The sequence below is a fragment of the Poecilia reticulata genome, linkage group LG11 (assembly GCF_000633615.1).
Source record: "Poecilia reticulata strain Guanapo linkage group LG11, Guppy_female_1.0+MT, whole genome shotgun sequence".
Lineage (NCBI taxonomy): Eukaryota > Metazoa > Chordata > Actinopteri > Cyprinodontiformes > Poeciliidae > Poecilia > Poecilia reticulata.
This window is the reverse complement of record NC_024341.1, coordinates 21,002,071-21,014,630: the sequence shown is the minus strand read 5'-3', so window position 1 is coordinate 21,014,630 and position 12,560 is coordinate 21,002,071. Positions and strand designations below refer to the sequence as shown.

Sequence of the window (12,560 nt, the reverse complement as noted above, 5' to 3'; positions counted from 1 at the left end):
AACAAAACAAACAAAAACAAAACAAATATAAAACAAAAAAGTAAAAACCAACAGCATTTTTTTCCATGACTTAAGAATCGTAATTACAAACTTTGAACGAGTGGAAGAAGTTTTTTCTCTTTTTTTTTTGTTGTTTTGACAAACTGTACACATCACAAAATGTCCGTCAGTCTGCCATTTACAATGCTTGCATCTTATTTTGTGATTGTCTAAAAATAACTAAACGGATCACACAAAACACACAAATACAAGTACAAGCATCATACAATGACCGCTATCACAAAACGGAACCGTTTTCCTATTTGAAAGAAAAACAAAAAATATATTTATATATATTTATATATATTTATAATAGCATGATATCGTTTCTGACAGCTTTACTTTTTGTTTTCCTGTCAGCGTTTAAAAATATCTTAACATTTTTATGTTGGTTTGTTTTTTTAGTGTTCAACACTTTGCAGCAAAAAAACAAGGAGAAGATTCCTCCTTAAAAAAGTTATATTATTAACAAAATTCAGTGACGAAAGGTGTCGTTGCAGAGTCACTGTCACATCCCAACGCCTTCTGACATTCTTGCTCATGCACTTTACAGGTGGACTTAATTTATAGGCAAAAAAAAAACAAAAAAAAACAAACAAACAACTCAGCTTAAATTTCATGTCATCAGGACTGTTATGGTGAGAATTTCTGGACATTACAAAAAAACATGTTCCTCAGAGCTTAAGTGTCTTCATTATAGTAATACATACCGAAGAAATTATAATAATAATAATAATAATAATAATACATTTAGGGCTGAGTCCTGTACAGTACAATAATAAACAAAATCCATTTTCAAGATATTGCTTTTGGAGACACTTCTTAATGGAAAGAGTGTATATTTACACAACTTGGCACTGTACAGCTTCCTGTTCTCTTCCTCCTTCCTTGTTCTCATCATTTTTTCAGCTTGCCACACCGGGACTTTGCAGGGAAAAAGGAAATCACATCAAATACGTAGTCTTTTTTTTTTTTTTTTTAAACAAACATTCTCCATGGCAATCAGTCCGAAGACAAAAAAAAAAAAGAAAAAAAAGTTGCAAGTCATTCCTTGCTCCACATATACAGTATCCACTGCCCCGCCCGTCTCACAGAATATAAGAAAATATGACCGTCACGATACATTTCATGTTAAGTATTGTTTTCTTAAAACTGTTAATTGCCATCGAGCCCTTAATTTTTTTCATGTTTTTTTTTTAAAAAGGTATATTTTCACAAAATCTGGCAGACGCAGACACACACACACACACACACACACACTTGCACACAAGGCAGTGGGAGACTGTGGCGGCTGTGTAAGGCGTTAGTTAAAGCCGGCGCCCTCCCTTCTCCCATCGCTGCCCGATTTAAGCTGGTGAATCGTTTTGCTTCTTAAAAAATAAAAGGAACACAGGGGACGCGGCGAAGCCGACTGCCTCGCGGCCGACTTAAAAATAATAACAAGACACTTTTGACAGAAGCGCAAACTCAATTCCAAACCACGCCACAGGTCTCTTCTGCTTCTAAACGAGCTACTTTGAGGGAAAGAAAAAAAAAAAAAAACAGGAAGAAAAAAAAATTTGATGTTTTTAAACTTGCTTTTGTCAGGCTGCAGACAATACTGTGAGAGTGTTAGTGTATTTTCATGGCGGATGCATTACACAGAGCTTCACAATATCCAAGGTACCAAAAGTGCAGTTCTCCACCCTTGTTCTCTCTTTCTAAAGCGCAGCATCAGAGCACACCGCTCAGCTTTACATTTTCTCCTATAAGCCAGTTCCCTCTCTCATCTTTTACATKTTCATCATTGCAGCGAGATCTCACAATGAAGAACAATAATTCAGGACTCGCCAGGAAATGAATGACAAAACGCCTCCCGTCCCTGTTCAGTACCAACCGTTTTGTTTTCCAATGCCGGCAAGCAATATTCATCAACCCATGATTTCTAATGTTCGATGCATTTAAGTGCATGGGTTATTTTTCCTATGTTCATTAAAAAAAATAAAATAAAATAAAAGTTTTGCATGATATACTTAAATAAGAAGACCGGGCCGGTTTTCTCCACTTTAAGGTGGAACTTCCGTCGAGTCAGAACTTCTGCACCTCTTCCACCGTCTCAGAGCTGAGGTCACTGTCTTGGAAGAGGTCAACTCTGAAGATGCGACGCCGTTGGATGCTCTGTGATCCATAAAGGTAGGATAGGCAACGATGCTCAATTTCCCTTCTTTGCCGTCTCTTCGCTTCCTGGCGTCTTTTCGCTGCAACGAAAGGCGGCGTGCGTTCGGCAGGCACGTCAAAATCGTTACTTTCTGACGACAAAATCTGCAAATCCGAGAGTTCTTCGCCGTAACCGCCGTCCTGCTCCTTCCTCGAGGAGATAGGTGACATCAATAGCTAGAGGGGAGGAGAAAGAGGAACATTTAGAAGCTTTTTAGAAAAAAAATTGTTAAAATAAAGAAGTGCTYATATTCTGTTGTAACTGGGGAAGAAATTGACGTACCTATGATTTACAGCCACCTTCACTACCCAAGCAGTTCCAGACTTGGTTCAAATCTATTTTACAGTTAGTCATTGTCATAATTTAGCCTTTAGGCCCTTTTACATAAGAGTTCAGCAAAGCAGCTAAAAACCCGAGACCACAGWAAATTGGCTCAGTTTTTCATAAAWCAACCTGGCAACAAATTGCGTCAACTTTTGAAACATAAACAAATAATCAAAGCTGTGGATAAAGTTCAAAGTGGCATGTCTGACAAGTAACATCACTCTGAACTAGAGGTGTGCCGATCGATCAGCCACCGATCATAATCGGCCGATTTCCGTGAAAAAGTGTATGATTGGTAATCGCCGATCATGGTCTCTTGTTGCCGATCACACAAACCGATCACCTGCATCTCATTTCGCAGCCTGCCTGTGCAGCTGGTCTCCTCTTTCCTTCACTCTGYGCAAACGCGCAGCAACAAATCCTAAGCGATGTGGAACTATAACRCACTGAGTGAATGGGGAAGTTTGCGTGTTGCGACGGAAAATTGAAGCACGTCAAAATGCATCATGGCATAAAAACAATGCCGTACATGATGGAGTTTGGCTACATCGAGGCTCACTGCAGTAAAAAAGACATATGGAGGATCAGACAGCAGGTAAAGCAGCTACAAACACTCACCTGGATTAGCATGACAGTCAGAAAGCTAAACAAATAACCCGCAAAATTATTTAAGTCTTCAAGCTGCGATGTAAGATGCTGGTTCTGCTCTCGCTGTTGAACCACTGCTACACGCTACAGGTAGTAATATTTCAGATGGTGCGCCGCTTCTGCTCCACCTGGTAGTGACTCTCACACCGAATCTCTGTTTAAAGCTGCAGCATCTAACTTAAAAAAATACATTTTACATACTTATTAAAACTTTCACTGTCCTAACATGAGACAGATAATCTCTAAAAAAAAAAAATCAATCTCCTCCCTGCTCTGCATAATTACTCCGCTCAGTCAGAAACAGCCACTCAGAACTAGCAGTAATCAGCTAGCCRCCATGCTATCAGGAAGTTTTTATTCAGTAACTCAGGATTGTTTATTGTAATGGATCCTGTATTTGCCTTTGAATGTTAAGTTTTATACTTGAATTTCTTTAGCAATGTTGAGAGGTTTTATTTGACTCTTTRCATTATTTAGCCTCTTCAGAGCCTTCATATGTTATCAGTCKGTTAAAGATAGTATTACAGATAGCAGTACAATTTGCAGAATGCCTGTTTTGYTTTTTTCTTGGAAAAAGTTATTAAAAACAAGTTTTTGTCTAAATTAAGGTGAATTCATGGTTACTTTTTCCACACAATGTAACCGGTAGTGYTTATGATTAAAAAAATAATAATAATTATGTGATCGGTATCGGTGATCGGCCCTCATGGGTGATCGGAATCGGCACATCTCTACTCTGAACATACCATATCCACAGAGAAACACGGTGCTGAAGGCAGCATGCTGTGGGATTTTTTTTTGTTTTCTTCAGCAGGAGAAAGGAGATTGGCCAGGATAAATGGGAGAAAAATACAAGGCAAGAAAACCTGGCTTAAGTTCACTTTGCAGAAACACAACAACTCTACACTGAAATCTTTAAGAGCAATGGAGAAAATTAATGTCTCCTTACAATCTGACTGAGCTTCAGCTTTTTTTTTTCCAAATGAGAAAAAAACTCTGCAAAGCTGGTCGACTTCCAGCTGGAAACACAGAGAAAGGAGGTTCAAACGATGTCGATGGACGATGAAGCTSCTGGGGATTAATTTATGCTTCAAAAAACAATCTGATAACACGCTGGAAAAGACTATTGTGTGCAAGCTGTGCAAGAAAGAGTTAGCGGATCACTGAAGCTAATCAAACCTAAAATAGCATCTCAATGCTAAACATGAAGCAGCAAACACAGACGTCCCCAACGCYAATGTCAGCATCTGCAGTTCACGTTTCTAAAGAAGGGTTTGTACTTTAAATGAGTGATCAGGTGTTCACCTGGAAACTGATTAGCACTTTATACTAATCCAATGGTTGAATAACATCAATAACATTAAAAACAATAAATTTATTTGTTGTTGAGCTCATGTGTGTGTTTWTTAAATTAATTATCAACAAATAGGAACTGAAAATGTTGGTTAAATTCTCTTAGAATATGGAAAACGTGAAGGAGAATCAAARAGTGCATCTGAAGAAGTGCAGAAGTTAACTTCTCATCAGTGTGTGAATGCATGAGCAAGCAGCCATGTATCTGTTGACCTACCCCCCTGCTTTGCTCCCGGTCCCTCACCGTTCTTGCTGGGCGCTCTGTGCAGCAGGTCCAGCAGGATCTTGTTGAGCCGTTCCCTTTGAGCCTCCCTCCGGCTCAGCGCCGGGTGGTGGAGAGGCGAGGAGGCCGAAGACAAAGGGAGTTCGAGCATCTCCCCTATCCGGTCTTCAGAACCCTCCCCGATCTCTTTCCGCACCCCGGCCTCCAGCCCTTCCTCCTCTTCGTCCTCCTCCTCGTCTACTGGTCTCGCTCTTTCCTTTTGTCTCGGTTTGGCCGGAACGTGTTCAGGTTCCTCCGGCGCCATGTCCACGTCGTCCTCCAGCGACCGTCCGTCCTCCGCCCCGTGGGGGAAGTCGTCGCCGCGGTCGCAGGAGGAGCCGTCGTCCTCGCAGCCAGCCGCTTCTTTGGACCGTTCGCTTTTCCAGGCAGACCGGCCTCCGTTCCTCTTATAGTTGTCAGGAACATAATGAGGCTGGAGGGACGTAAACGTCAAAACAATATTCACACAGATGAAAAACTAATCAGWGTTCGCACATTTCTCCCACAGCAGAATTCAAGCACTTTTCAAGCATTTTCAAGGTAAATCTTAAAATTTTTTCCAGCACCAAACTTTGGAGATAAAAACAATACAAATGAACTAAAAAAAAAATGACCATTTTAATTCACTATTATATTGTTAATGTTTTTGTAATAGTATTCTACATTCTACAGCAAGAACAAAGTAAACTTAAATATAGCAACATTTTATGTGTTTAATTTTTTTCTGACACATACTTTACACTTTGTCCTGATTACAAAATACAAAAAAAGAAGAAGAAGAAAAAAGCACCAATTTTAATAATTTTTGTTAAAGCATAAAATATGAAATGATCATAAGGAATAATAAATATTCTTTTCACTGAAACAATCCAAAYAAACCCATTTAAGGTAAATGACCCTCCTGTTCAAATTAGATACTTAAATACAATACACAAAGAAAATCATAGAAAAAATATTCTCTCTCAACRTTTTCTCCCATTTAGCAAATGAAAATGATTTTGGCAATTCTAACTGACCTAAAACAAGAGAAGTTTAGTCTGATTTAACTTCAGACAKTGAGAAAAAAAAAGTGCATATAAAAATATCTGGATTCAACTTTAAAAGTTTTCCAAATTTAGGTTTTTCATCACGTTAGATTGCACTGTATTAAAAAAATGTGCAGTTTGAAAATGAAGCACTTTCAAGGACTTCACACGAAAATCAAGCACTTTCCAAAGCTTGAAAACAYCAAGCAGAAGTATTTTCCAGGACTTCAAGCACTCGTACAAACCATAACCAATAGACCAGTTTAAATTTCCCAACAAAGACGCTATGGCCATACAATTACGTTACAAATTACACCATCTTTGTAATAGAAACCTCCTGCTTATTATTTAAATTGCCTCCAGCTTTGCATCCTCCGTTGCTTTAACAAGCAAACAGCAATGAAACTTGTATCTCACTGCGGTTTCCCCTCAGGTTGCAATAAAAACAATGCGGTTTGCCTCATTTGTTTCTGGTTAGCCCAAACACTAAGCGAGGCATTTGCTGCAGGCCACGTAAATAATGAGAGCACTTTGTCACCGTTTTTAAAACGGAAGCAGATCCCAGAAAAAAAAAAAAAAAACAGCAACAAAACGTCCTGAGTCTCACCGAGAAGTCTCTTTTGGGCGCGAGCCGCTTGGGGAAGTGGTTGAAGGCGTACGGCTTGGTGCAGACGGGGTAGCGGTTCCGATGGATCTTGTAGAACAGGTGGGCCGATTTGTCCAGGCGATAATCACAGATGTAMACGTCGTGCTCCTTCACGCCTTTTGGCCTGCCTGTGGGAGGAACGAGCTTTGAGTTGGCGCATMATTTCTATGATTAGGGGAAAATCTGACCCCAGCTCGATCCTGCTTCCYAATGACAYGTTTAGAAGGAGGRAAAAAAAACATGCACTTATCTCTGTGGCTTGGTYGTCTAAATTTGTGTTTTCCCTTTACCTTTGCAGTAGGTGTAAAGATCAAGGACGCAGCACGTGGCCACCACCGCCTCCAGGGGGATGATCTCGTACAGCGGCATGCGGAACAGCTCGTTCTGGTAGAAACGCCGCGACGGGGAATGGTGCGTCTCATGGGGACGGAAGTAGTGATGACCAAAAGCAAAGCGCTCGCCCCTTCGGAGTTTGTGTGGATAGACAGAGCAACATAATCAGCTTCATGCATTTCACGGAACATCGCCTCGTTGCGGATGTGAACTTACTTTTCGTTCTTCCACAGCTTCTCGATCCGGAARATGTCGAGTTTCTCCCGGTTGATGTGGGACAGAAGACGGTAAGACTGCCGGACAGGCTGGCCTTCAGGACTGCGYCGGCTGTCTCTCATCAGGTACACACAGTCACCTGCTCGCAACAAACGCAWCGCATTACAAACAAAAGCACTGGCAGTTTTCATGCTCCAGTTCATTCTTTTTTTTTTTTTTGCTCATTTGTTCATACTGCTAATTATGAACAGTAACCACGATGAGATTTCTGTGTGAACGGTTTACGTCCCGAACGCACAGAAGAATGTTGACGTCACACAGCAGCGCATAGTTTCCAGAAGCTCTAACGGATGGAGACGTTTATGTCTTATAACACAAGGGAAGCTAATAGTAAAAAAAAATAAATAAAAAAAAAAGACAACGATTAGCAATGGCCTTTTGTGGAGTATTGACTACAGTTTCTGTATGGAAGTCTGTTTGGACGTGTAGTCAGAGCCAGCATTGATGAGACTGTGATGTGCTTCACTTCTTTCATAATTTCATAACTATAATTCTCAGCCATTGTTTGCATCCAGATTTACAGCATCTGGCTTTTCCTGATGCAGAATTGACACAAATCTCACATCAATGACGTAAAAGCCGCAAAATGACTCACTATCCTGTGGCCCAAATGCCGACCAAACACAACATGCAAGAATATTGGATTGATAAGAATTAGTAAAAAGAGAGGGTTCATCTTTCAGGACGTGTCTAGGGTCAAACGTAAGTCTCATAAAAGCTACATTTTTACATTTGCTGCTTCATGAAAGCTTGGGAAATTGCTTCATAACTTAACCCTGGTTTAAACTTCAAATGTGTAAAATGTTTTAAGGATATTATTCACAGAGATGAGTCATACACAGAATGAGCTCTGGGTGGCTAGTTCCTCTGTTTCCATACCTTGGTGTAACAGCAGGTCATCTCTAAGGAGACATATGTAGTAGATGGAGCCAGCCTGAGCGTAGCTGGGCTGGGGGATCATGGGAACCTCCTGTTGTCACGACAACACATGCAGCATGAGAAGGAAGCAATAAAACCGGCACAAAAAAAGGAGATATGAAATAAATGAATCGGTTAAAGAGAGAGGCGTACCCTGTCTACAGGTCGAGGGTCACACTGCTCACACAGGTAGTGCTCCACTTCGGTCTCCAGACGCATGCAGTCACAATGCTGCCACACCTTTCATGACAAAAAAAAAACAGTCTGAAACATCTTAGCTGCCGCTGATTCAAACAATCACGTTTGTTTTGAGACTAAAAAAYATCTCAACTTTCTCTCCCAGCTGCTTTTCATGTACTAACCATACACTTTTCACATTGGATCATCACTCCTTCATCTTTGTACATCCCGCAGATGCAACGGATGACGTCGTCGTCCTTGTCGTGCGACCCCGACCCGCCTCCGTGGTGGTGAACGTGGTCGCGCTCCAGCGAGTCGGAGCTGTCGGCCTCGCTGGCGGTCTCGCCCACGATCTCGTCGATCTGGACGGCGGCTTCGTTMCGGGCGCTGTAGTAAGCCTTCCTCAGGCGGCACACGTCCCGRCCCACCGACGACTTCCTGCCATAATACTTCTGCAGAGAGGAAAAAAACYCAGTGCTTTCCATATTAATAAAAGGAAATGTAATTATAAGAAACAACAACAAAAAACACATGTATATATTAGCTCTAGCAGCTATGTACGGAAGAGGATTGGGGCCAGAGGAAAAAATGTAGTCRTTTATTTGGATTTTGAGTTTGGCACAGAATTTAAATTCTGATGTTTTTTTTTAATCCTCTTCCATTCAGTATTTAGTAAAGGCTTTCATTTGTTTTGCTTCCAGATCCGACATGAATGATCTGCAGGACTAAGATAACATAAATCGACAAATTTATTCCAAACTATGTTAATTTTCACCTAAAAGGCCAAAAGCTCCCCTCAGCACAAAGTGTAAATAAAATTCACTCCACAAAAAAAATAAATAAATAAAATAAACCCTCGACGAGGTGATCCTAATTTATACACCCACTTCAAACTCCTCTGACTCAAAGACTAATCGACCTCAAGAGCTTTCAAGTGGCCCTTATTTAAACAGCTCGGCTACAGAGAAGGAAATCAAGGGAGCCTGCAGATTGGGCTTGAATATCAGAAAGCAAGAAGCAAAAATCCAGTTCAAGTGCTGTGTGAACGAGAAAGGCAGGAAATAAAAGAAACTACTGGCTGATTACAAAAGGCTGCGTGGAGCTGAACAATCATTTTGATTTCTAATCCAGTGAGATAGGAGTGAATAAAGCTGAACTCTCCTCTTTTTCAGTGCYTGATGAAGACTAAATGCAAACTTATCCTTCATTTCACAGCAAAATATTTAACCTGATGCTGAGACTGACTCCGGGTTTTCTCTAAGCTTTAATGCATCRATTAAGATTTTTTAAATTAAACTTTACAGACTCATTTGTGCAAACTTAAGTCAAGAAAAATGCAACAAACACTTAACATACAATGAAAACTGTACAGCTAACGTGATTATTTTTGCCACAACAGCATTAAAGACTGAAGTGGGAAAAGGCCGAGACTCGGTAATGGAGGCAAACCAGCTTACCTCAGCGTTGCGAAACACTTTGAGCATGTCTGTGTCGAACGCTTCCACCGTCTTATAATGGCCGGTGAGGATTTGCTTCTCGATGGTGCTCAGGTCCAGAGGGTCGGACACCTTCTCATAGTACTGGCTGTTCCTGTTGGCACACCGGCACAAAGGCATTTAGTCCCGAGTTAAAAGTCCTCGCCTCTGATTACAACAAAAACAAGCGTATGAATCCGTGCCGGCACTCGCTGAGCCGCTAGAGCAGCTTTAGTGCAAGAGCTGCTTCTGTTTTGACACCAGCTGATAGCCATCAGTACTGGACACACACGCTTTCACGGCTCAAATGCGTGGCGAAAGATAAAACTGTTACACTGTGTGGGCGCTGTACACAAACACAGAAGTAACAATGCTGAGAGGAAAACAGAGTTTCACCTCTTCCTGGATGGCAGGTTCACCAGCGGAGCAGCAAGGATTTGTCCCGATGAGTCTGAAAATGACAAGGAAATCATTTTATTAACGGCTTCCTTTTAACCATTACAGGATAAAAAAATGAAAGAAATTTATCCAACATCTGTGCAAACGCTGAAGTGGATTTTCCACAATTATTCTGGACATTTATGGTGAGAAATTTGATTAAAAAAGAACAAGCTGTCTTTATCTTCCCAAATTCCCCCTCTAAAGGGAGTCCATTAGCTCGTATGCAAGCTGTGCAACAGCAAAGCCTCTAAAGTTTAGAGGAACCACAAACTGTGTCCAAGACATCAACAATGTTGTTTATGAGGAATTTGAAAAGGTCAACATAGTTCCCGATACATGCTGGACYACATAACTTTACCGGGTTAATTATTACCAACTAGCTGATAGCCTCGTTACTTCTCTCTTCTGCAGCTAGTAGCCAAAGCTAATAGGAGAACATCACACGTACCGCACATTTTATACCTCATAAACTGTTGACTCAGTTTGATCAGCAAAGAAAATATGATCCATAGAAGCACACAGGTTTAGCCGGACTGCTGCACGTCTGGAAAGCTTACATAGATTCTTGTTTATGCTGTTAAGAAACCAGCAACGATTTATCAAAGGTTCAAACTTCCACCGAGAACATGAACACTTCCAGCAGGAAGTGCTACCYAAAATGACAATAAAAATAGTCCTACTGGTTTTTGATTTTGTTATTCTGCTCTTCATTCAAAAAAAAAAAAGTTTTAATTTCTCCTGTGTCATAAACAGAGTCAGTAATGARCTTCAAATTTTTGTATCCCCACAAACTCATGTTTGAGGTCAACATCTCATACTTGAGTTAAATGAAGTGTTTTAAAACTTTATTAGGTAGATGATTTGGTACAACATGCCAGTGGCCTGTGTGTTGGTGAAAAAGCAGAATAAATCAAGGCGTTTCCCTCAGCTGACCTTTGTAGCTGGTGATCATGTCACAGATCTCTTTGAAGATGTGCGCCAGACGCGCGGTGCGTGTCACTTCTGTGTTTTCTTCAGCGGCAGCGAGTCTCCGAGTCCGAACCGACCGCGACGTYTGCAGAGCTGAGAACTGGGTCAGGAACACATCTAGAAAAAGAACCAATGCGTGTTAGAAACAGTTCAGGTTAGGCAGCAGGAAAGTAAAACCAATACCAATCTTTAGTGTTTTTGTTTTTTGGACTGTTGCTTTCACTTCAGAACTCCCTGCCTGTTAACTAACCTGACTTGATGTTGCCATCGTCTCGGATAACTCCTCCCCAGCGAGCGTACATCGAGATGCTGCTGGGGTCCCGCTCTCTTTCTCCCTCTCTCTTCTGAAGCTCCTGTTTCTCTCTCATCTTCTCCCAGTTTCGCAGGAGAAACACGCTGTGCTTCAGCACAAAGTTTCTGCTCATGGCAGGAGAGAAGAAGTCAGTGAGTATGAAAGTTTAGCTTTTATCTAATAGAAGCTCCACATGGTGTAATGTGTTACTGCTGATGCAGTAACATATCACTGATAATGATTTTATCCAACTAATCAAGGGTCAAATGATACTTTTTAGACACTGCTTTGCTTAATAAGGCGGTAATAACAGAGAAAGTACTATCCACAGTAAAATCCCCATCAATGCAAGTGGAGATCATTTGTAAAATAGAGCTTAAGGTAGATATATCTATTACAACAGAAGCTGAATACAAAATTCTGTTAATATAACATATTGTAGTCACAGAATTTAAAAGTAGGCTTTCAGGAAACTCGTACCTCTCTCTGTTAGACATGGGCTTCATGAGATGAGGATAAAACCTGTTGCTGTCACTGGACTCTTCCTCCTGAAGTTAAAGAAAACCAAATTTAATATCGTATCTTAAACACAATGAAGTAAGAAGAAAACCCTTTTCAGGCATTCTGTGATACTTTATAGAAACATTGTGAGCTACACAGATCAATTGTGAGCCAAGAAGAGGAAGATCACAGTTTTCACCCAAATCCTAACTTAGATGACAATGATGAAAATGATGAAAATAAACAATCCAGAAAAATTCTCAGATGAACTTTTCTTTGACGAAAGCATTACTTGGACAACTCACTCTCTTTTTGAGTTGGTGTTTTGACTTCCTCTTCTCCTTGAGTCGGCCCAGCCTCCGAGCRCCTCCAGTTTTTCCCGGAAGACCGTTGATGCGCTGGCTCTTCCCTCCGATGATGCCCCGGCAGCTCTCTGAGCCGCACTTGCAGACTTGCTGCAGAGAGAGAGAGATAAAAAAGGARAAACAAAGTGGGAAGAAAGTTATAATTAGTATTAAATCCAGATAAATGGGTTCTGCTAAGAAGGAAGGAGCAGAAAAATGTATTTTTAAAACTAGAAAGGAAATTTTAAGACAAACAAATGCACCTACTGACCAGACATAAGTAACTGGTTGCTGTGTATTTCTTTTGTGCTTTTCTATTGGACGGGTAAACCAAGTT

At 40.8% G+C, this 12,560-nt stretch overlaps 1 protein-coding gene across 1 annotated transcript in view; it reads right to left on the bottom strand.

Annotated features, from left to right (window-relative positions):
- Positions 1-64: 64 nt before the first annotated feature.
- ash1l (ash1 (absent, small, or homeotic)-like (Drosophila)) overlaps positions 65-12,560 on the bottom strand; it is a 36,901-nt gene continuing 24,405 nt past the window's right edge. The window contains exons 13-26 of the mRNA XM_008422594.2: positions 12,185-12,334; positions 11,859-11,926; positions 11,337-11,503; positions 11,051-11,203; positions 10,073-10,127; positions 9,659-9,791; positions 8,384-8,653; positions 8,175-8,261; positions 7,983-8,073; positions 7,044-7,182; positions 6,785-6,957; positions 6,456-6,622; positions 4,806-5,256; positions 65-2,412 (exon numbers count right to left, since the gene is read on the bottom strand). Coding sequence (XP_008420816.1) covers positions 2,321-2,412; positions 4,806-5,256; positions 6,456-6,622; positions 6,785-6,957; positions 7,044-7,182; positions 7,983-8,073; positions 8,175-8,261; positions 8,384-8,653; positions 9,659-9,791; positions 10,073-10,127; positions 11,051-11,203; positions 11,337-11,503; positions 11,859-11,926; positions 12,185-12,334 — 2,196 coding nt within the window. The 3' untranslated portion in view covers positions 65-2,320. The remainder of the gene's footprint in view (positions 2,413-4,805; positions 5,257-6,455; positions 6,623-6,784; positions 6,958-7,043; positions 7,183-7,982; positions 8,074-8,174; positions 8,262-8,383; positions 8,654-9,658; positions 9,792-10,072; positions 10,128-11,050; positions 11,204-11,336; positions 11,504-11,858; positions 11,927-12,184; positions 12,335-12,560) is intronic.